The sequence below is a fragment of the Scophthalmus maximus genome, chromosome 6, assembly GCF_022379125.1.
Source record: "Scophthalmus maximus strain ysfricsl-2021 chromosome 6, ASM2237912v1, whole genome shotgun sequence".
Classification (NCBI taxonomy): domain Eukaryota; kingdom Metazoa; phylum Chordata; class Actinopteri; order Pleuronectiformes; family Scophthalmidae; genus Scophthalmus; species Scophthalmus maximus.
In genome coordinates this window covers 19,399,139-19,423,897 of record NC_061520.1, presented here as the reverse complement: position 1 = coordinate 19,423,897, position 24,759 = coordinate 19,399,139, and the positions used below count along the sequence as shown (strand labels likewise).

The 24,759-nt window shown below is 42.8% G+C and overlaps 2 protein-coding genes across 2 annotated transcripts; both read right to left on the bottom strand.

The window, feature by feature from the left end:
• Nucleotides 1-1,526: 1,526 nt before the first annotated feature.
• LOC118309774 (monocarboxylate transporter 2) lies at nt 1,527-17,227 on the bottom strand. Its single transcript, XM_035632261.2, has 5 exons — nt 16,997-17,227; nt 16,040-16,260; nt 10,378-10,521; nt 7,281-8,096; nt 1,527-4,140 (listed from the first exon to the last, which is right to left on the bottom strand). Exons 2-5 carry the CDS (start codon nt 16,254-16,256, stop codon nt 3,935-3,937), a joined length of 1,383 nt encoding a protein of 460 aa, XP_035488154.2. The 5' UTR covers nt 16,257-16,260; nt 16,997-17,227; the 3' UTR covers nt 1,527-3,934.
• Nucleotides 17,228-17,456: 229 nt separating this feature from the next.
• Nucleotides 17,457-24,419, bottom strand: kbtbd8 (kelch repeat and BTB (POZ) domain containing 8). Its single transcript, XM_035632978.2, has 5 exons — nt 24,280-24,419; nt 22,257-22,464; nt 21,751-22,057; nt 20,759-21,578; nt 17,457-20,577 (listed from the first exon to the last, which is right to left on the bottom strand). The coding sequence occupies exons 1-5, from the start codon at nt 24,293-24,295 to the stop codon at nt 20,114-20,116; spliced, it is 1,815 nt and encodes a 604-aa protein (XP_035488871.1). The 5' UTR covers nt 24,296-24,419; the 3' UTR covers nt 17,457-20,113.
• Between the last annotated feature and the right edge of the window lie 340 nt (nt 24,420-24,759).

Sequence of the window (24,759 nt, the reverse complement as noted above, 5' to 3'; positions counted from 1 at the left end):
TCAGCAAGGCACCGAGAACGCAAACTGCCCGAGCTTGGAACGCCAAAGGCAAGGAGAACGCCTCGACGGAGGAGGCTCATGTTAACCCTTCGAGAGAAGAAACGTATATGACTCGACGTAATCACATAACATTACTGTAACAATGAGAATAGGACACAAAACACCAAATGTGAAACCACCCAGAGGCATGTTATTCATAATTCTCTTCTTTTTTGTACACTATTTTTCAACTGCCGTTTGCCAAGTCACCCGACCACCTCCGAGACCCTCAGGAGAAACCAGTGTCTTTTCTTTTTTTTAGCATTGAGCACGGAGGACAACGGTCGCGGGGGGTCTGCGGGAACACAAATTATGGGGAGGGCAGAACGCAGAGGAGGGTCATCAGGGCCAGAGGGGAGCAGGAGGTGGGGAGAAACATAATAACGATAAACTTATTCCCAACCGCAGCACCCATCGCCTCGTCTCTGGGGTAACGTTCCACCTTGTCATGTCCAAAGACCTTGCGTAATTCTGAGCTAAAGGACAGTAGATGGCACCAGAAAAAAGAAAAAAAAGCGTGTTATGTGTGTGTTTGCCCGTGCATTTCTAATTTATTGGCCCACTGATTTGCTGATGTGTGTGAGGCTGCATGCAGCTCAGGGCACCGGCCTGGAACATGTGGGCCTTGCTTCATTAGGTGCTCACGCCCTTAAGCTGCTGACATTTTCAAACTTGCTCCCCAGTCTTCTAATTGTCGTGAAAAAAGTGGACACCGCCAGCAACACCGAGAAAGTTGGTAGATTTTTGATTTGACGGAATTTCTCATGTAGGCGTGTGGTTTACCTCGCTGGCTGACGGGTTGATGAAATGCTTGATTTCATGTGTCCTGGCGCTGCAGGAGGGGAGGAAGGAAACGAGAACGGACTATTTATTCATTCTCCTCATTTGCATACACAAAATCATCACTACACCATCACCCCAAATAGGTCCGACTCTATGCAAGACCTATTTCTGCAATATGACACAAAGATATCATGTATATTATTATTATATTAAAAAAAGACAGAATAAAGTGCATGTGGATTTTTTAAGGGAAACAATATAGTATCAATGACGCAATGTTATCAAAGTGTATAAAAGATGTCAGAAGTTTAAAATACAGCTACAACAATGACACTTGTCATCTATCAATTTAATCAACTGAAGTCTGAATCAAATCCTCAAATATAGAATTCATAACACTCATCACATAATTATTTGTAAAAACACATTATTTTGTCACTTGCTCGCACTTCAACAGACACGCTCATTCATATGTGCTCATGCACACGGCCTCAAATCCATTCACGCTCAAATAACAAATGTCACTCCTAAATGTCAATGCAAAATGATTGTGATTTTGTAAAATCATAATAATTGTGTTACTGTGGGAAGCACTAAAGTTTATAATGCGTTTTGGAATAAAAGTTCACATTTTATGAATATTGAAAACAAGAGAAAAAGATTAATGATGTTCAGTGAATAAGTAGAGGAGGAAAAGAATCAAGTCATTTGTAAATACTTGTCCATGTCTTTATTGGCAGCTACAGTATTTCATGTAAATAAAGTATTGCAGATTTCATAAAGTAAACTCCAAGTGCAAAACAGATTGCAGCTCTTGGCCTGCCACTGAAAAAGCGGAGTACTGTTTCCTAGGTAACACTGGCGTTTGTTCTGCCTGTCAATTTTAGCCTGAATAATGAAAGTCAGCGTGAGCCAGCTGACGGACCAAGCACAATTTGAGCAGTACATTACCACACACAAGTTCCTATTCTGTAGTGCTTATATTTAATTTGTAACATTATAACTGTGTAATGGCTAAGCGGGAACGTTATGGTGATGTAGACGCTTTACTAGAAGAAAAAAAGAGTTAGGAATCCAAATTAGGCATTTCAGGCTGTTCATGAGCATACCTTTTATATGCAAAACAGCTGAAGGAAATGTGATGAAAAGCACAGCATGGGCCCTTTTAATATTTTATACACAGATTAGATGAATATGAAACAAAATGAGGAATTACAGAAGGAGAAAAAACAGACGTTTGCACTCATGACCGTGTGACAGATAGAAGTTAACAAATCCGGCATTTCATTTACTCTCAGGGATTAAGATTCGACCGCACATATAAGGCACAAAAACGTTGCGGCAGTGTTAAAATGTAAAAAGGTAAGTAACTGGTAGTTTGTCACCTGTGTGATAAAACTGCCGGCTAAAAAAATGTTTTGTAACGTGGAAATATCTCAGTCACATTTGGAGGTAAATTAAAAAGAGGCAACAACAAAACATATCTCACATTCAACTGTTTCAACTGCCAAATGATCTCATCTCTCACCATTCACTGGAAGCGGGGCCAAGATTTTCTCTTTTAACAAGGCAAAACGCTGATCAACTCGCAATTTGACTAACTAAACTTTGACTTTAGCAATGTACTAGTAGGTAGTTAATGTTAACTAAGCACTGCTACTAGCAAATATTTCTATATAAAGACGGACGACATGATAGCTCCTCAAAAGCAACGCCAAAACATCTTGATGGTGATCCCCGGTGGCTGGCTACTGTATAGATCAAAACCCACCTCCTCCATGTTACTCAAAATTGTATGTCAATTTTCTTACTTACAGCTAAAAGATGGTTGTCTACAAAAAGAAAGAACAAAATTCAGGGTAGTTTCACTAAAATCTTTTAGAGAAATGAAATACATTTCAAGTCATTCTTTCATAAATGTTCTTTTTTTCCACGGTTCATGGTAAAAGTATTAACTTCCCTCCGGAACTGATGGGAGCTTCCCGGATAACTTGAGCCTGATATAGTTTATAATGGTGAGTGAATTCATTTTAAATAAAAACAAATGAGTCACAAAACTGTGGAGAGCTGCCTAAAATGTCCCTGTTTGAACGTTTGTAACACCTCAAGTCATTTTCCAGGGGGGGCGTCAGGGAAAACGTGATGTAGTGCACACAAAACCGAAAAATGTAAACAGCGTACAGCAGTCATTTGTCCTTTTAGAGGAAAATATAATGTTTCATATAATCTCCATAGAGAATTTAACATACCAGTCCACATCAGCGGTAGCCTTCTTCTTTGTTAGAGGAAAGTCTTCGGCAGCGTTCTCATCGGGCGCCCCCTCCGTCAGTCATTGTATCAAACCCACCACAGGTCGACTCCCCTAGTCAGCATGCCGATGTGTCCTTGGGCAAGACACTTACTTCTGGACATTCTCCCGGCAGTGCACAAATGTGTATGTGACAGAAAAAGTGTGGTGAAAAGCAGCACTGGTGAATGTGACTTGTCCTGTAAAGTCCATTTACCATTTCAGATAAAAGGTTGTGGTTGGCTCATCCAGTTGGAGGACAGATGGAAATCGGTCTGAATGGGAGCAGGACCAGACTCGTGCGACTCCAATGAATAAATATGAGCTTGCGGATTGGACTGGTTGGACATAGTGGCACCTTTTCTGGCTGCACTCGAGAAAAGGTACTTAGGGCACGAACTAGTCTGTCAAAAAGGAAAAGTTGCAGGGCAGGCAGAGGTCAGACAGCTAGAAGAGTGAATGATGAATGAAAGGATGATTTGCTGCCTTTTCATCTTTACTAGTTAAGGTTAGCTAGCTAAACAAAAAATGTAATTCACTGTGCCACTTAAAGGCTTCTGGCAGCTACTGCTGCAAATTTGTTTTTCTTTTCTTTTTTTCCCTCTTTCATGACATATGATTTTCAACAAGTTTACTATGCGTACTGTATTTCCTCACTTGAAGGGGAAAAAAAGTGGCACTGCGCGCTCCAGCAGCACTTCACCCATGACCCCCAACATCCCTGCTAAAGTGAGGAATCCGTTTCATTTGGTGTTTCTCCTGGATTTTGCGGGGTTCATTCTCATCTCTAGTTTCAGTTCGTTCCATCACCGCCTCAGGAGTGGGTTACATCTCTACCTCCGATTCGCTCACCTGGTCCTGGTTCTCCGTGGATTTTTGGTTCTGCGCCCTGTCCTTTTCGGTCTTCTCTTTTTCCAGCATGTGGTAGTGGTAGATGTTCGCCACGAAGAGAAAGAGTCCGCCAGCCACGATCACAGAGCCACACATGAAGAAAAGATACTTGTAGTCACCGCAGAGGTCCACCAGTAACCCTATGTGGAGAAGGGGCGGAAGGGTTACGAAGACATTATGATATTTCAAACCACCGGTACACGAAGAAAAGCAAAACACAATACATCACTGAAGAGTTCCTTCATTCCACCACTTCAACAAGTTTGAATATGCTGTGTAAGATTTGGCTTATGTTTGAAGGAGAGGGCGAGAGTGAACTCAGTCCCGACTGAGAAGAGCCATATCGGAAATGACAGAGGGCCATTACACCCTTCCTGGCTCTCACTGTATCTCTGGGAAAGGCAATTTGGACGGCTGCTACCAAAGCGAATCAGAAAAGAGGCCCATTCTCAGAGCCATAAATACCAAGGCCGAGTCCGCAGACAAGTGACAAATGTGGTTTAGATCAGATGTAAGCTGCCAGGTTTTCAGACACTTAACTGCATCCTGCCGCCATCCCCCCTCACTCACCTCCAGACATGGACCGATTGGCCGAGTGTTACCATCTCTCTCAGTCTATGATGATCTGCCTGTCTAACCGTGTCCGCATATTACAATCCCAATTCATAACTTTTCCGGGCGTTATTGAATCGTTGGCAGAGTTTTCTCGATATCTGAATCGTTTTGAGCGACAATATGTTCTCTTTATCGTCTTTATAGTCATCGTTGCTATCAAACAATATTTCAACAAAATCAGTAATTGGAGGAGAGTTTCATAGCATTCGTTTCATGTCATGTCTCACTATGGAGGAGAGCGAGTCCAGTCGGCCCCCTTCACAGGCTCATATGTCCCCTCTGCAGCTTCGTTCCAAGTTCGACAGGAGGGGGATTAATGTTACTCTCGATCTCTTTTGTCTTTCTTTTCTTCTTATATTTGTCAAACACAAGGCGACTCTGCTCTATGTTCTTTGTGGTGCACGACCTCTCAGCTGAGTGCACACAGACACATTCATGTAGAAGAGCATGTAGGCATGTTTCTCTGTCATCACACTGTCTCACATTGCAGAGCAAATTGCAACTTATTATATTATTAGGATTGAAACATTATAGTATATTGAAGTAGCCAGCGCTTATGCGGTCTGCGATCACTTCTCATAGGTTTTCATGTAATAAAAGAAGGAGGCAGCTGATCAGGTTTACTTATACCTCCAACCTATATGAAACCTTTAGTTCTGACTGTTGACCTTGCTGTTACTTTACTATTGGGGAGGCACCTTTAATCCATTATATGCCATGGTATCTTATCACAACCTATCAATCTTAAAAGGCAGTTTCCTCGTTTGTTATGCTTAAGTATACCCATTATCATCTTTACGACAAATTATGATAAGCTGTTTGCCTTGTATTCCTGCACTTCGAGTGCCACACTTGCAGGGGTCACTCTGCATTTCAGTTTCAACCGTCTCAATGTTGGCTGCCTCATCTGATTGATGGCACTCGTCCGATGCGTGTACCGCCGGTGACTTCATCCTCATTAAGACGATTCTTGATTGGCTGGGCGGTAATAAGGTCCATTTGGCACAGTCACCTCGCTTTAATGTATTCACAGCTTAATTATGGCCCAGGTACAGGCCTTTAATGACGAGAGTTTGAACTGAGCGTCATTAAACACCCAAAAGCAAAAGGCTAATTACATCCACTTACCTCACTTTCTCCTAATTGGATTGACCCGCAGGTTTTTGAGGGAGCAGTAACAAGCAGTGGAGTTGGGGGAAACATAACGATTGTGCCCTCTGGAGGAGAACGCTAGACGTGCAGGGAGGCACTTATTTACCCTATTAAATGAGCGCCTCGGAACAGAGTCGCACCAGACAAACTGGGGGCCTATAAATTTTCACCTCATTAAAACCTTGGTTGGAGGCACAGAAAAGTTTGTCACCGGGACGATATGCACAGCTGATTAAGTCACGTGCAGGTACAAGACGTCCTCTGTGTATTTGTCTCGGACAGGTCTCTCGGAATTAACCCCTAACTCTAACCCTCTAAGAACAAATTATATAGTTCATCTTGTGTTAGCTTAGAATATTTCTTCTTCCAAACTTCAGATTTGACTTATTTGATTTTCTATTATTCATTATTCATCAGGAATGCAATTTAACTCAAGATGTGACTGTAATTCTACTTTCTTTGTTACACAACATGTGTCCATGTGAATTTCTTTACAGATTATTTCACAACCGACTAGCTGCATCAGCAGTGAGCATTAACACATTCCCATGCTGAGAGAACTTGTTTTTCTGCCTGCCTCAATTCAAAGTGCTTTTGTTCTATTGATGATAAACTGTCAAAGGCTCCTCACTCAGAGACCATTACTGTCATTATATACAATGCCTCTCTTTCCATTCATTCAACAGAAGAATGTTTTATAGTGGGATTTTGAAAAAGTGCACCAGTCTTGAAAATGGCCCAGGAAGCAGAGAAGGTAAACAATATCCTTGGGATTACACAGTTATTTTGACCATGACGAGAGCTGCCCTGCACTTCTGTCTGCAGCCCTCTCGGAGACAGAGGAGTGCAATGGTTGGAAGTCATCAGATGAAAATAAAACAGCCTTTTCTCCAATTTGTTGAGCTCTTCAGCAAAAAAAAAAAAGCTTGTCGATTTATTCTCAGCGATAAAAAAACACCCCACAAATCCCCACTTACATCTATTAAGCGAATAACTTATTTTATAAATGTCTACTTTGTTCATATGATCTATTGAACCAAGGAGGTCTGTCGTACCCAGTGATCTCATCGAGATGTGAATGCTGAAGCACCCGTGGAAACTGATTGAGGATTGAGTGTGTGCTTCTTTTATTACTTAGAATTGTTGACTATAGATTAGAGATTATTGAGCAAAAAACAGTAGCTTTAGTGTTTGTTGTACAAGTTTGTGAAATCCTCCAGGGTTTTGTTTAAGCATTATGAAACAGTGAAGGAATAATATTTACCTTTGGCCCACTGTTGCAGAAAGGAGCAACATAACACATCTATCAACAGTCTATTGATTTGAGAGCAAATACCTGTACCTGTGCAAAATCAGAGAGAGGCAAAACAGGGCCCACAATTTGACCATTTGTTTTATCATATTCAAGAAGGTAGGTACCTAAATATTGGGTGTTTTTTGTCTTTTTAAGAAAGTCAGATTCTGTCTTTAGATTCTGAAAAATGGATAGTTTATATGGTGTGTGTCGCGTTACCTGCAGTGGGTGGTCCCAGTAGCATGGGGAAGCACTCGATGATGGTGACCAGACCGACGGCACTGGGGAAGCATTGACTTCCCATCAGGTCCATCAGGCATTCGAATATCAGGGCGAACACCATGCCGAAGCCGATGCCGAAAAATACCGTGTAGCCGATCAGGAGGCCGTGGCTCTTCATCAGTGGGCACAGCAAGTGGCACGTACCGTTGAAAACCATAGCAAAACTGAAGAAGTACTGGATTCTGGGCCTTATCCACTTGCTGTTGGCCACCAGGCCGGTGCCTGGACGAATGAACATGTCCACAAAACCCATGATGGAGAGCAGATAGGCTGCCGAGTACTCGTCGACACCTTGGCTGATAGCATAGGCTGGCAGGAACACGATGGGCGCGTAGGCGCCGAAGATGAACAACACGTTTCCGATGAGGTAAAAGACGAAGCCTCTATCCTTGAATAGCGACAAATTGATGAAGATCTTGGCGTCCTTCATACAGCTTGCTTTTAGCTTAGTGTTGTTCTTATCTGGTTGTTCTTCCACCATCTTCTCGGATGCACAAGAGGTTTGCTTACGAGGTACAATAACAGGTCTCATCAGGGCCCCAGCGACGCAACAGTTGAGCATCAGACCCCCGAGGATGAGCAGACTCCCTCTCCAGCCGAACTTGTCCAGTAAATATTGGTTCAGAGGGGCCACTAGACAGAGAAACACTGGGCTGCCAGCCATCGCCAGTCCGTTGGCCAAAGGACGTTTCGCCAGGAAATACTTGCTGATGATGGTGAGGGACGCATTCAGATTTAAGGAGAGTCCGCAACCTGTGTAGAAAAATTTAATAATACACAGTCACTTAAGAAAAATATTCAGAAAGAAACTCTTCTTGAACTTGCACTCACTCCAAAGGGAACTTGCTAAATTAAATCGAGACTGATTCTGCCTGGTGCTCATCAAGGTTTCATCTCATTTCAGTTTCGCCAGCTAAAATCTCATCAAAGAAAGCTGGAATTAATTCAGAAGTAACCCCTCTCCTTTTAAGTATAAATAAATTTGACAGCCTGGGCAACACGTCCACCCTCTTGAGTTTTTACCCATAAATCAATTTAAGATGAGACCAACAGGTGGTTGTGAGGCTGACCTTATCTTGCATTACTCCGACTCTGAGTAAAACAGCAATTTCTTCGATCACAAATAATGTGTGCCTCTGAATCACTATTCGGTGTCACATAAAAAGTGACTGAGCACAGGACGAGTTACGGTGTATATTGGACATCTTATCAGGTTTCTGACAGGCAAGAAAACATTTCAGATTACTGGAGGAGCAAAGGAAATTTTTGGACATCCAATAATTGAGCATCACAAAGCGGTATCTTTCAGTCGCTTCTGTTAGATCAATTCTTAATTAGGAAGGTTTGGCGGGATATTGAAAAAAAAGATTATCTTTTAATTTTTTTTGCTGTCCTCTTTTTTTTGCTGTCTATTCTATCAAGCAACATTTTTTTAATACTTTTATGAATTTGTGGTAGTAACAAGAACATAATCTCTAAGATTTAAAATTTGATAATCAATTCAAGTAAGTTATTAACTTAGCTCCTTCCATGCGATTTCACTTGCAAGATTAAAATCATTTGTTTCCAACCATAGTTCATGCTTTGATTTCCTTTCGTCTTGTCTATTGCAATTCTCCCCATGTAGGAAAACGGCGAGTCAGCCTCGTTTCACCTGCAGCTGCTTCAAAATGCAAAAGCGTTACTCCTCGCTGGTCCCGAGGAGAAGAGAGACCACATATTTCCTCGCTTCACCGGTTACAGTACAGAATTACAGAAGAACAGAATTGATTTTAAGATTATTCATTTGTTTCTAAAGCACTGCATTGACTGGCACTGGGTTACATCTCTGAACTGCTCAGCCCCTATTCCACCTCCATGTGTTGGAAAACACGACCAAATCAGAGGGGCTGCACCTTGGGATTTGAATCTCAAGGCTTTTTGGTAAGGCAATAATAATACATTAAACACTTAACTCAAACATCCCCTATGCAAGTGCTTTGCCAAAGCTTACAAGTTTTTTGTTTTTTTTTACCAATTTGATGGCTACTGACATTATTACAACTCGTTCTGCTCTATAAAACAGATTTCTTGAGCAATCCATTACTTGAACGTCCTCTGCTGCCCCACATATCTTAAAATATGAACCTTTCAGAGAATGAACATCCACATGCTGACCCTCTACGCCTCGCATGTGTCCACAACTGCTTTTCTGCAACCTTGTAAAATGACAATAAGCCTGACCTTGATTACTTGTGCCTACTTCAAAGTGAGGTCCCCTCCTAAAGGACACAAGGAATATTGCTTACTAGCAGCCACTCGCTGATTCTGTTAAGTTTTTCAACTAATTGGTTATCGCTTTTGAATGTGTGTGCATTTGTGTATGTATATGTGCATGTGTGAGCATGTCTTCTAGGTAAAACTTCCCGATGCCTTTGTGTCAGTGTGCCAGGGCACGGGGGAGCAGAGCAGGGCTCACGTATGCTCCCAGGCACCACACATGGCCTAGCCCCTTGCTGGGCCTATTAATCCTTCACAGCAGTCCTTGGCAGGGTAATGAGCCTCACAGGGTGGCAGGGAGGCCCCATGTGACGACCACAAAGGTGGCCTACGGGAGAGCACAGAGGGCCACTTAAGACCATACTCTTTGGGATCAGGGACGATGGTTCTGTCTTAATTACTGTCCTGATTCTGTTCCCCTCGGTGGTCCGACCGCACCCCAGGAGCTCGGGCAGATGCCCTGGGCCCCTGATGAACACCACAGCAGCCAGAGATTCTGACAGAATCTGAAAAGAGTCAAACCTGCCAACCTCACAACCCCACGGGGGCTTGACTAGAGATGAGGAGGTAAGCAAGTCTGTGATCCAGATCGTGAAATTAGCTGGCTCATCTGCTTTTTTGCAAACCTATAGGTACTTTGTCTTAGTTTTGAGCAGTGATCTCTAGATCAACTAACTTTCTATGGCTTCACAAGGCCGACGAGAAGTAGAATCTATCAAACTGGTTTCACATGATATCGTAAAAAACAAAGGCCAACAATATTCAAGCACTGTACCTCCAATGATGCCAATGAAAAAGTAGATGTGAACGATGGAGTTCCCGAAAGAAGCCGTTACCATAGAGACCCCACACATCAGTCCGCCCAGTATCACTATTGGCCGGCTTCCGAAGCGACTGACCAACATGCTGCTCACAGGTCCTGCAAAGAAGAGCAGACAGTTTGGTCAGAGTTATGATACGTTACATCTCCATATGACAGATTAACAATTAACTTACCTGCTGCTAGTGATCAAGGATCCAGAGAAAAAGTTCTCTGCGTACTGTCGGTCTAAACCAAGGGCAAAGGACATCAGGTGATTGCACGCCTGCACACGTTTGCGTTTACAGCTAAGCAACTTGGCGATTCATTATACTCTCCCTTGATGATGTAAAATGTTACATTCTGTGATCAATCAGCAATTAAACAGCCTTCTATATTCCGTCACTCTTCCCTTCATTCATAACCTTGCCTGAAAGAGTGAAACTCAACCACCAGCCTTTCTGCGGCACGCCATAATGGACAAAGTCATTATGAAGACCAACCCTTTGAATATATAATCACTTAAGTCAAACTTAGAAAAATGGGTAGAGTTTCAATCAAACTAATACACAGGCTGCCAAGATTATTAACAGCTTAACATGCTGTGGTTTTTCAGTGCAGTGGTATGAAGGGTCACTGTCGATTTTGATCGTTGAATACAGCCCAATCAACACCTACTGTGTTCAGGAGGATGATTACCAGGACTGACCATCAGTTTTTCAGCGCCCGATAAAACCACTTTTATCATAGGAAGGAATCGGTATGTTCTGTTTAGCTTCAAAAGATAATTCATGTGTTTATTTATGATTGTTACAATAGCGCGTGAAGGTTGCCTATATGTATGTTACCACATTCTGTATATTTTATTTCATAATTAAAGGTTTATCTGTGTATTTCTGAATGGAAATATAAGCATTAATGACAAAGTTTTCCAGCATTTTCCAACATAAGATACTATTTAGTTACTTGCTGTTGTTATTTATGGCTAGTTTGAAAATGTTCAAACCAAGTCAATACCCTACAACTTCTATCAGGTTTTCTTTTTAGCATTTCGGGGAAGAACTCTACAAGAAACACACCATTACACACAAACACACACACATGCATAATATATTATAATGTTGAGATGGCTGACTGTATCTTAACTGTATCTCTTCAGTATTTAAACATCCATCGGACTAAAGTAATATTAGCACTGAATTTGTGTAATTCCTCAGTCTAGTCTAGACAGTAATAGTCTAAAACTAGGTTAATATTCATTTTTAGCTCCATTTTTTATCTCTACAAACTTCAGAAAAAAATATCTGACAAACCATGTTCACCAGTATGGCGAGATGAAAAAAAAAGATATCTATTCTTCAAATCTGGAGATGGATCTTTACATCTGCACCAAATGTCATGTGTATGCGTGGTTTTTTGATGTAAGTGGTTCGGTTAGGGCTGCCTGATGTATAAAATGTAGATATTAAATTATAACAAAAAATAGTTATTTTATGTTAAAAACGAATACGGGTTACAGCCACCTCTAGTTAATATTGCCGTAAATCATTCAGTCTTGGTGGACCTGCTGCGGTTTACAGGACTGTTGTGACTCAGTATAGCGCGCTGATCACCACGACAAGAGACAAAAAAAGACTATGCACTTTGACCTGAGCTCTGTTTGTGTTTGTTGGAGAGATATTATCTCTGTCTATGAGATATGAAGCCATAAAAGTCAGTAGACTATGGATTCTTCTTTTTTCGTCTGTCCGTGCCAGGGATTTAACACTAGCCAGCCAGCTGTCTGCAGGGATCAGGTGGATGTCTCGTCAGCACAAACAGCACAGATGAATTGGTGAGCAGAAGTTCTGTTTCTGCAGTGACTGCGCTACTTTGTATGTATGTACAATTAATGTCTGTGCTTTGTTGAAGCATCTGCTACTGACAGTTCCTGCGTAGTTGTGATCATTATGTGTGTTTATATTAAACTGTTTTACCATGCATCCTTCTAAATGGTGCAGTTTTTTTGTATTCTTGTTTCGCACATAAAACTTAGACACGTATAATGTTTTGGCTGTTTTTTCCTTTGCCAAGGAAAATAAATCCTTGATAGTTTTATAATTAGAAAATCTGTTTACATTTTAGCCTATAATGGTCAATTAACACAATTCCATACTCAACTTCATTTACACCTGTTCAATGTACAGGACAATAAATTTGGAAGAAGAACTCTAAGAACGTTGGTATTTATCTGATGTAGCTGAATCATCAAGAGTTGAATGGAACTAAAATGAATGTATTGTGAACTTATGCTGCTGCAGCCAGAGACCCTGACACAGTGAGACTGGACAGACAAGCTGTGTGTCCGTGTTTGTTTTTGTCTTTCCACAAGTGAAATTGTTGTACATACTTTTGGATGCTGGACTCTACTCACCCATTTCTGACCCAGTGCTCAAAAAAGAAATATTATTGTCCGATATTCAGCTCTCCTAGCAACGTGAAGCCAGAAGGCAGCAGCTTGTCGAACAAAAGCAGGACCCACATGGGCCAACATTATCTTATGTATATTTTTGCTAAAGTTTACTTTCCCCTATAAATCTGGAAACTGTTGTATAAAATCAGTGTTATACTCCACATGCCTAATATCTATTTACAGTATTACACCATGCTCGAGTGCACAGTAACATGCTTGTGTTGTTCTTACACAAACAAAATACTGTAATAAAAAAAAACAATATAGGGGATGGAAAGAATAAAAAAAATAATAATGTCGAAGCAAAAAAAGTAAATGAAGTCGCAATAAAGAGATTTCTTACATTTTTTAATTGAGCCATCTAGATTATTGTCGATCTGTTAAGAACTGCCGTTAACAACTTTATTTGATGCACCACTGTAACAACTGTACATCAAACAAAAATATCCGTCCCGCGGTTATACAGTTAACCAGGCGCCTGCAGGGGTCAAAGATGGATCATCTCTCTCACTGTAGCTGTGTCACAATAGGGCATCTCCCACACTATCACCATTTCCACTTCCATTATAACTTTATCATTTGGACTCCTTGAGTCAGAGGTTTTCGAAAAAGGCTGTCATGCCTCTCCCACGGGGACTTGGCGTCAGACCCCAGTGTGCTGAACCTTCCTCTGATATATACCCCCTGTCTTTCTACTCCACTGGGTGACATTGCTGAAGCGTTGCCAAGGACAATATGATAAAGCCCTGTGCCTGAGCCACAGTGGAGGGGAATATTTCACCAGTTAGGCCTCTCTGAGTCGACTCAGGTGAGTCGCACACCCTCTTGTTCTGTGACCTTGAAAGCGGCTAATGATGAATGCGTGTAAGGCCAACACAAGACTTTTATTTTGGCACATTTGTGTCATCTAAGGGGGTTTTCAAAAGTACCCAAAACACTACAGTATAGTGTGGAATGAGCATATTATTCATACATAATTTCAGATTTCTCTGACTGCTATGCGTGGTATAAGAGCAGTGTTGTGGCATGCGTATCTTGTTCAACACAAGCCCAGTTGCAAATGTTTTGCAACACATACACTCACCCATCCAATGCAAGATTTGAATCTGATGAGAGTAGTAAATGTTGCACATTTTGAATCAATGAAAAACTGTATGTTGTATTTAAAGGAAGACCAAAGGGTTTTCAATACTGTCACTAGTCTAAATACTGCTTTAGGTTAGCCCCAGGAGTAATGAGAGGCCATCAGGGCCCAGTGGCCGAGAGGTTTAGAGTTGTCTACAGGCCAACTACCGGTTTACACACACATTTGATATCTATCAACCACTAATCATAGATAACAGAGATGACACAATCAGAGCCTGATAACAGTGAAGTTGCTTGGGGTCAACAATAAAATAAGCCAGATAAATATCAGAAATACACTGTCCATTTTACAGTCATTCCCTGGGAATGTGGGCAGGCACTTTTGTCCTTAAAAAATAGGTAAATAGCTTTAACTCTTTAAAAAAAAAGAACTACTAAATCAAACGTATTCATACTTTCAACCTATGACAGGGGCTACTAGCATGCATTCCTTGGCTAAGAGAAGTCAAATCTCAAAAAAGGTCAAAAACCCCCGCGACCAAAGTGCATGGGTGGTAACAACTGTTGCCTGGTCTGACGTTGCTATTACTTTTCCCAACAAGTGTAGCTGCACACATTACATTACCAATGGTGAAGTTATTTATTCTGTTTGAAAGAGTAAGGCGGAAAAGCCAATCTAAACGATATAGGCCAAACCGTGTCAGTGTGCATAGTTAAATTAAAGTCAGGCGTGTAGTACATGACAACAACTTTCTCCTTATTAGGCAGCCTAAAGCTATTTCAAGCTGCGTACAGTCAGTCATGTGAAGACAATTTCTCAATTTTCTATCTGATCCAAATTAGTCTACTGCACAACCACACTTTATTTGTAGAGTAGACAGACACAAAAGAATGATAAAAAATGTTTTCCATTTGTAGGGAGGTGGGGGAAATCCTTTTCCAGTTTAATTTGCTATAAAACTGTAAATTTACTTTCCAATTTTTGGCCATGAAGCCAATTTGAGTAAAAATGAATACCAGTTATGAGTCATTCCCTCTCACACAGTTGTGAAAACCTGCAGTCAGCTGAATGTTAGGTTGTAGTCTTTGTGGTATGTTCCAAGTACAAATTTAAACAGAAGATTTAAATAATTTTTGTTTAGCAGACCATTATCAGTGTTAGTTCTTGGAGGTGTGCTTGGGTGTGTCAGCCCTGCCGAGCCACAGGAAGTATCTGCGTTTTACTGTAGGAAAATGGATTTTAGAAGTATTGTCGTCTCCTATTTGGCCACTCCCCGGTACCACGCACCTTTCAAAAATGTGTGAAGAAGGCACTGAATCTGCTGAGAGAGGGGAGTGAGGATTTTGACCTAGATACACAAACGGCTGATCCTTGCCTCCTCGTAGCAAAAGGCTGGGGCTCACACCCATCATCCAGTATATCTCGCAGCTGGGCTCTGCTTTGAATATTGGGGCTCAGTGGCCAAGTCAGCAGGCGGAGTATATGTGTGACTGCAATCGGAGCATCTTGCCGTATGCTACTGTGTTAATCCGTCAGCAGGTCTGTCAGCCTGTAGTCGAACTTTTCGGCTCTTTTTAAGAGCAACCAATGCTCCCCCCAATTCGTACCTCAGAGACATGATTAATAGTTCAGTGTCTCATTGGATGCGTGGGACGGTGTCTAAGGGGGATTTTCATAGCAGAGGCGTCATCATTGCCTAGAATGGTAGGAACGGAACCCCTAGGGCAGATGGTGCCTGAGCTGGGAAACGAGGCTTGTCTGTTGTTGTTTTTTTCTATCGTCCAGTCTGTTATTGGCCACTAGGTTCGAGGCGAGTCCTCCTGGGAGTAGATTAATCCCTAATGGCTTCGCCTTTGGTGTTAACCAATACCAAAAGAAAGCCAATACCGTAAAAGCTCTGGACAACCAGCTTCCCATTGCAGTAAAGCTGTTTTTCAGACATGAGATTTTCAGCTTTTTAACATATCAAGGTTACTTTTGTGTCAATGAGAATTCCTTCAAGGGTAACTCTACTGACAAGAGTGATTATTTTTTGCCAAATGGTCAAACCCAATGTTAACCATTAGGTCATCCCAAATTCACTGACTGAATCAACTCACCGCCTGCATACATGGCCGCCAGCATGATTGAGGAAATCCATGCTATTTCACTGGAGCTGACGCCTAAGTCCTCTTGGATGGGCTTGTAGAAAATTGACAGGACTTTTGGCGTGGAGTAGGCAAATCCGATGGAGATGTGAGCCCCAATGACCACCATCCAGCCCCAACCACCGTCCAGGGGTTTGTGGCCCAACGTTTTGGCCGATGCAGGTGACATGTTCCTGTTCAGAGAGAGAGTGTGTGTGTGTGTGTGAACATATGACATTATATTAATGTTGTAACTTCAGCAAAAAAAAATATATGACAAAGTGCATATCAACCATGTAGGCTGCCGCAGATTAATAGTTTTAATTAAAGACAGTGTACAATGTCTAAAAACCATGAATTTCAAAATAAAAGACGCCCAAATTAATCGGCATACAATTCTAATACACATGCTAGCACATGACATGTTTTTTTTTATTATTAAAAAAAAGCTCTTAAATATGAGCTGAATGTCACACGTGGTCTTGAAAGAGATGAGATCTACTTCTCTTTTCTTTTTTTACTTGCAGAGACAGCATGTGACAGTGTGTGTGTTTGGTTAATGAGGCTCGTGTCGTTGTCTATTCAGTCAGACAGGAAACATCTGTGGTATATATATATATATATATATATATATATATATATATTATTTTGTATTTCTTTTTTTTTACACTAGCCACGAGTAAAAAGAAAGTTAATCTCCAAAAGAGAAACAAGTATTTCCCCTACCAGGCAAAAAAACCAACGTGTCAAACAACATCCTCACGTGTCTGAAGTGACAAAGAAACGCCTTAAGTGACGGAGACAGTTGGCACGCGGTCGACGGAAGTTGATACAAATGAAGCGAATGCAGTGTTGAACCTCTCACTAGCAGCACATTGAAGACGGATAAACTTCATAAACGTGTTCAACAAAGTCCGAGCGGAGCCTTACCTTTCATTGAGCGTCTCGCCGCCGGTTGGTCTCCGTGTCAACTTTCAGCCTGCTGCTTCGCTTCACGTCTGGTCACGTGGCACGTCGACGTCCAATCGGGGTTCGACAGAGGTTCGGCGAGTATCGGGATGTGTAGTTCAAGGACCTCGGTCTCCTCGACATGTGGTTTACCCTCCAGGTCACACTGCTGCCCACGGCCTCTGTTGCAACATGCTATGATTTGATTTGATATTTATTCATCTGGAACCGCCTGAAAAAAGTACAAAGACAAAACAGAAAACAGTTAAATCACTCAGACTCCACCAAAGAACAAAACAAGGATGCGTTCGAGGAGCAGGGAGAATTATAGTCCTACCACAACTATAAGTGAAATGACTGTGCTTTCCACCCACTACATATACAGACCAGTGCATTCTAATAAGAATAAACACTAACATTTGTCAAATAAAAGCACAAGTTACACTTTTTAATAGTTTTATTTTGGAATTATGTGCAATGTGAATTTCACAGTTGAGCTCAACCAACAACAACCCCGAAAACCCAAAACGGACAAAACCAGCAGAGGTCAAAAGTGAGGAGGGAAATGCATGACGAACACAATGGAATAGCACCCATAGGTGACGCATGTAGATGACCAGGATAAGCTATGTGTACGGCAGCCCGAGGCCACCGACTCGTGAACACAGGAGTTTCATAGCTTGTTGTATCACATGACTGGTGTTTGAGACACGACTTAACAGAGAAGTGGCGTGACAAAAAAAAAATTTGATCTGTAATGACTACGTTTCGGTGATGTGACAAAGAAATGCTTTTGTACTACAGAGGAGAGGGAGAAAAAATAAAAAGGCATCACTCGTGTGGATAATCATTTCTTTCTCAACAGAGCAGGATTACTCTACCATAACTAAATAGGTAAATACATAAGAGGGGGGGGGGGGACAGCCACTGGAGACAACAAAAAAGAAAAATCACATCTATTTTTTTTTCAAGTTATAAAAGAAACTGAAGTTTTAAAAAACTGTGCAAGTACAGCAAACCTATAGTACAGTATATTACACAACAAAAACATTTAAATACAGTACTGTGTATCAGTAGAAATCCTGAGAGTTCTCCGTTCCTGGTTCTCAAATGGCCGTCTGCAGACATGTGGATGAAGCTCAAACCTTCTCTCGCCAGTGATGAGGGCGGTTTTGAGGGCATTGTTCCAAGCTGGGTCAATTTAAGAGTCAGCTCAAAGTCAGTCAACCGTGGATCTTCTCTTGGAGAAGTTATATCCTCAAGTCCTTTCTGAATGCGACTCTTCTAGTATTCATTTCCATGTAAATCTCTTCAGCTGATTGCTATACGGTTACTAAAACCTGCTTTTGCAAGAGGGGCACTCTGTTCAGATGAGATACAAGGGGAAATGTGTAGTGCAAAGATGACACAGGAACCTGCATGAGGAAATTGACGGCATTGAAAAACGTCACACTTTGACAGGGAACGCCACTCAGTGGTGGTATTACTTCTTCTATACAAGATTGTCAAAAAAAGAAAAAGAAAAAATACAAACATAAAAAAGCAGCACCAACAGTTAGTGTCCTCCGTGTGATGGCATGTAAAGACAGATTCACGGCCGGCAGATGAACGAGCACACAACCGGGGCCACCCTCGTGTTCATAGTCTGTTTGAGGGTGCTTGGTAAAGTTTGCAGTTAAGGACCGATGAAGTGGAGAGTGATTCAGTGCAACGCAGAGTTAAGACTTTTCAGATGCTTCTCATCAGAAGGTGAACTGTTCTTCAATTCCGATGCCACTTTTTCTTAGCCACAGGCACATTGGCATCCCTAATAATCTGCACCAAATGACACATCGCTTCAAGCCTGCACCCATGCAACAGCCAAACAATCATTATTGGAACCCATGTGATTTTCACTAGCAGAGACAGACGACACAATTAATGCACTTTGACTAAGGTAATATAGCATAATACAGCCTAATCACAGTTCCATGAGTTATTGCTACCACAGATTCTTTCCAATGTCCAGATCAACTTTAACAAGACCTCAAATGCTTTCTTCTTCTTTTTTGGCATTTAAGAGGAAGGCTCTTTCAACCTTTTTTCAATGTATAATCCAATGTCGAAAAAACAACCTCACCGGAGCTCAATGCTGAGCTTTTCACACAGTTGCTTCATCAACACAATTGGCCTGAAATGTCCCTTTTCTCCTAATCAAATATCTCTGAAGTTTCTGAGGTAAGCCTGTTAGTTGGTCTGAACGTTCCACTTAGTGTTGTCACAAATTTGACCCCCCCGTCCGTATTTCTCCAATGTGGAGAATGTGTATTCTAGCATTTCACTAAAGTTGTCTTTGCATGTGACACAAAATGGATTCCAACTCAAAGAGCGGGAGTTATGAGCCCCCATGCAACTGGAATCTCAAACAAAACTTAAAAAAAAATAGCTTGGAAGCCACACAAAGTGTATTGTTTGACACACTGACGTTCATGAAAGAAGAGAGGGCCATAAAAAATATTATTCAAGCTTCAAAAACACTAGGGTAATGTAAATCACAAGCACACTTCCAATTTAAAACTAAGACTTGAGCACAGAATAGAAAGAAAAAAAACAACACACAAACCTCAGAGCCAACAACCTACTAATGAGCTATGGTACTCATCTTACCCGTATGAATATATAGTTTATATAGTTATTTATATATATAGATTTTCACTTTATGCTGACACATCGCAAGGGGGCACTTTAATCCTGTCTATACCCTCATTCGCATGCTTTTCATCTGCAAAAATCCTTACCTATATATATGTATCTAAAACAAAAAAAGAGAACAAAATGGCTCAACAACAAGCAAAAAAAGGATAATTGCACTTATGATTCATTGTACGTTTTTTGTTAAACAAGCATCGGTTTGGGTAGTTGGTGCTGTCTGGGAGAAAAAAAATACTGCAATCTTTAAAAGCACCCCCATTTTGATCATGTTAAACTAAAGTTTGAACGACTTAAGACTTAACCAAAAATGACCCTTGTGGTGCAAACCCAGGGTAACACCAGGCACAAGGCAGGCAGGACCACACTACTCCGTCTGCCTCATAGATTGGGTTCGCAAAATGAGCGACCTCAAAGCACTTTCTGGAGACATTGTGGGTACAGTTTGGCCACCACACATTCAAAATGGCGACCCAAATCCCAGAGGCGGTCCGGTGTCTCATAGACTTTGGTCCAAGCGTCTGCCTTGTCGTCGTACTGGTAAAGGGAGTTCTTTCGGCTGGTGCGGAACACGTGCTCCTCCACCATGACCTGTGTGGCTCGCACAAACAGGTGTAGCTTGCCTTGTAGCAGCATGGCCTTGATGTACGGGCTTGTGGCTTGGTCAAAGGGGAGATCTCGCTTGCGGCTCCAAGTGTTCTTCTCAATGTCGTAGACCTCCACGGTGAAGGTGCGCTGGTGGTTCCTGCAGATGCCGGCAATGTAGTAGATGCAGTTCTTGTACAAGGCAGCCAGGCCTTGACTCCGAGGGACACTCATAGGGGCCAGATGACTCCAGTAGTCCTTACGGGGATCAAAGCAGAAGAAATATTCACCTGCAGGAGACAAAAAGAAACATGTTTAGCTGTGATCAAATGATTTTAACATACTAACACATACATACTTTGTTATGTAATTTACAGGTAGTTTTTAATTAAAGATTAAAAAAAAGATGATTCCCCGTCATCTGCAGTCCATTGTTCGGATCACAGTTTCACTTAAGCAGCATTAACTCACCCTGGAGGACATAGATTCGGTCTTTGTACTCCACAGCACTATGAAACTCCATGGCAACGGGCATGGGACTGACTGCTGTCCAACAGTTGTCCCTGGCATCGTAGTACTCTACCGACTTCAACGCGTTCCGACCATCACCTTCATAAACTCTGCCTCCCAGTGCATAAAGCTTTCCACAGCAGTGCACAAGCCTGCAGCCTATCCTCGCTCTCAGCAGAGGGGCGCGTGGAAGCCACCGGTTGCCTGCATGTTCATACTGCCAGAAGTCACTCTCTGCTCGGTGGTCTATCGACACCTCACTGTTGCTCGGTCGGTAGCCGCCGGCGATGTAGATGTCGTTCTCCGAGGACACCAAGATACCGACCTCCCGGAGATCATTGGGTGGTTTGCAGAGCTTGAACACCCGTCCTGTGGCTGTGTCCAGGCAAGGCACCGTCTGCTTCTTCCCTGAGTGTTTGTGAGCGGCGTCAAAGCAGATGACCATCTCAGAAGCAGTCATACCCAGGCGCTGTGGGCATCCATTGGTGCCGGTGAGGCGGGCTTTGGCCTCAGCAGGGTCTTTAGACAGGGAAAGGGCACAAGCAAAGGGGGCAGGTATCCGACTGAGGAAGGCCTCTTCCAGCAAGGGCAGACGGATGCACTGGGAAAAAACCTCAGCGAGGTGGGCCTGGCGGCCGGGTAGATCATGCTCCAGCCAGCGTACAATGCTCTCGTAGACGTGCTCTTCCTTCTCCACGTTGAGGTCATCATTGTTCAAAATACTGACCAGCTGCTCCTTGGTCATCTGGAGGAATTCTTGCTCCCACGACACACAAAGGAACTAGCCAAAGTAGCCAAACACACAGGTCACAAACAAAGCACTGTTATAAGACTATAAAATCATGTCTTTGAAATAGAATGAATAAAAATGTAGAGTAACGTAGTAGTGGGAATAATCATTAAAACAGAATTACAAATTACAAATTACAATCTTATGCTCATGTGAAACTGACCTTCTTGCGGATGTAGTCCTGCGAGCGTTCCCTCAGCTCCTGGTGCCCGTAGGCATCAGCAAACATGTAGACCCCAATACAGTTCTGTGGGTCAAGCCGGCTGATCATGAACTGGGCACACTGGTCCTGCAGTGCAGGAATCTGGAAAATGCTGGCTGCAGTGAATAGGGCCTGGACGTTGGACTCGGAGAGCAAAACCCTGGATGTGTAGGCGTAGTCTAAGACAAGGTGCATGGATTCCGATTCCACCCCAACTATTCTGACCTCCCGCTGGCTGCTCTCTGTAAGGCCACTGGTGAACATGGACCTGGTGGTGAAGATAGAGAATACAGAAATACTTAATCTATATTAAGAAATTCTCGTGTTACCACTTGAGAAGGGTGTATGATCTAAATATCATAACTTACTTTCATTTAAATTTAACCTGTATCCATGTTCGATTATCATATTTCCTGCTACTGAATTAGAAAAATTCAAACATTTTGTACACATCCCACAGTTCATACCTAAAATATGGACTGATGGCTGCAAGGACATTTCGGTGACAGGAGAAAGTCTTGCCATGGTCCACTTCTACAACAATGTCTGTGAGCTGTGCTTCATCGTACAAGGCTTTGAGCTGCTGAAGGAGGTTGCAGGCGTGGACAGCATCTACCCCGTTGTAGTTGGTCGTTGGAGGCGTCCCATTTTGTACTTGTGACAGCTTCCCTACCTCTGAACAACACAGCATAAAGAGAGAGGGGAACAAAAAAATATTAGATCAGCACATCACCTTTACAAATCGATTGAGGCACCACTAGGGTTGGGAACCCGACTCAGCACTCGTTAAGAATACTGACCGATTAAGTCGGTAATACTAGCTGCTTCACGTTAAATTAAAAGGTGTCAAATTTCTGTATCCGAGAGCATGTCTGGGTGAGAGGATACAGTATGAACTATGCGAGCACTGCAGCGACAGCGACGGCAACAGCTACATAGCAACATAACAGAAAGAGAGAGAGAGTTCAGAACCTTAAAAAGTTAGTTTGGTACTAGAACTGAATTCCAGAAGCGGCACCCTAGATACCAAACAAAGTACTGTGATTTTTTAATTTTTTAAAAGGGCGATAATGTTCCTGTTAGCATTCACGACACACGTTCCCCGATCATTTACTTACTGTTGAACAATCTAATGATGAGAGAGAGAACAGACTCACGTCGACGTCTGAACACGTCACACTTTTTTTTAAAGGAACTCCTATGAGACGTGACAGATGACAAAAAGGACACTGCTTCACATGCTAACTTTAGTGCAGTACTGTGTTAAAAATAACACCGACACGTTTATTAAAACAGGCTACTGTGAATAAATATTGCAAAGGTTAGTAAACACTCTGGTCTCAAAACTGATGCCGCAAAAAAAAAAAAAAAATCATCGTTCACTTCAGATTCCACTTACAGAATGAGTGTAATGGTTATAATTATTGACTCATTTCCACTTCGGAAAAACTCCTCTCACTTGTTTTTAATCTGCTCGTTAGAGACTTGAGTCGAAGTTGTCCCGGACCGACTGGAGACATCGGGACCACACACGGGCCTGTGAACTCCCCCACAGTGAGGGTCCGCGAAGTAAACAGGGTTCTCATCGCACGTGTCATGGCAACTTAAAACAAATGGCAACCCAACTTTATCCCCCCCTTTAATGCTTCGACGCAGCCATGTATTAGCAGCGGCTCGGGGACGACAACAACAAACAACTTTTCCAACAGAACCCCTCGTGTTGTGCAGGGCTAACTCGTTGACAGGACAAAGACTCGCGACGGGTGAACAGAGAACCCACTCTCTCGCCAGGTGGTAGCTAGCCGGCTAACTCGACGCAACGACTGCCCGGTGCCCCCAGTGATCGTGTGGGTAGCTGTGCGGGACCGTGGGCCAACCGTCAACAACACAGGTCGTTACACGGTCCGGCTTTGTGAGGGGGTTCGCCGCATCGGTTGCCCATCGCGGGATAACTTAACGCGGTCAAGTTAGCTCGCTGACGTGCAAGCTCAACTTTTAGCAGGCGGCTAGGAGCCGAGCTAATGTTAGCAAGCTGAGCTTTGGACACAACATTGCGAGATATAAAGGGCGATAAAAGCAGCCAAGTGTGTCCAGCCCCTGACGTTCAACTCGGGGAAACACCCTAACAGTGATCGGCGCGGCGTCTGTGGAACGAGCACCGATAACAGGAACCAGGAGGACAACTTGTCCAGCCTTTGTCTCTTGTCACAAACAAGTGTTTACACAGTCAGCTGTGGACTGCGAGCTAACCGGCCGAAAGTTAGCTTGGACGGCTAATGCTAGCCGCGGAGGCAAGGCTAACGACAAGCAACACTTTTGAGGAGTCGCGCAGAGGCTGACCTCGTTCAGCAAGGAAAGCAACATGTCACGACTCTCTCCGCCGCTCCGCGGCACCACACTCCGCCCGACACGCCGACGCACAAATAACACGTTCGAAAGGCGCCATTGAAGTCCGGTTAACACACAAAAAACAACGGGGATTTCGCTAACCTCCACTGGCAGCCATTCTCTCCGGTCTGTCTCGGGGCACACCGAGCAGAAACGTCAGTGAGCGCACGGCGGAGCCCCGGAAACAACGAGCGGCCAATCACAGGCGGGAGCACGGATCTCGCAGCCAATCACGGGCGGAGCACGGACCTCGCAGCCAATCGTCGTGCTTTCATCTGAAATGGGGAAGGAAAAAAAAGTTGATGTCTTGTGGGCAAATGATGGACAGTTAGGCAAAAAAAGTCCAGGAAGCCGGTCTTAACAGGTGAATGGATGGATACAGAGCTGTCCAAAGCAGAGAGGAAGCACTCTGTGCAAGTGAAGCTGCACCATGGGGAGACCTGTTCAAATTATAAACAAATCAAATAGAAATAAAAGGCTAAAATGGGAATACAAACACTCCACGACTGTCAAAACGTGTGTTCACAGTTGAACCTTAACATTTCTATGGGAGGGGAACACTTAATCGTAGACTTTTAATTG

Coding starts and splice junctions, on each gene's coding strand:
- LOC118309774 (XM_035632261.2), bottom strand. CDS start 16,256: ATGTCACCTGCATCGGCCAAAACGTTGGGCCACAAACCCCTGGACGGT. Junction 10,522..16,039: donor GGCGGCCATGTATGCAGGCG/GTGAGTTGATTC, acceptor TCTTCTTTGCAG/GACCTGTGAGCAGCATGTTG. Junction 8,097..10,377: donor TTTCATTGGCATCATTGGAG/GTACAGTGCTTG, acceptor TTTTCTACACAG/GTTGCGGACTCTCCTTAAAT.
- kbtbd8 (XM_035632978.2), bottom strand. Junction 21,579..21,750: donor AGGACTACATCCGCAAGAAG/GTCAGTTTCACA, acceptor TACTTTGGCTAG/TTCCTTTGTGTGTCGTGGGA. Junction 20,578..20,758: donor CCGAATCTATGTCCTCCAGG/GTGAGTTAATGC, acceptor TGTCTCCTGCAG/GTGAATATTTCTTCTGCTTT.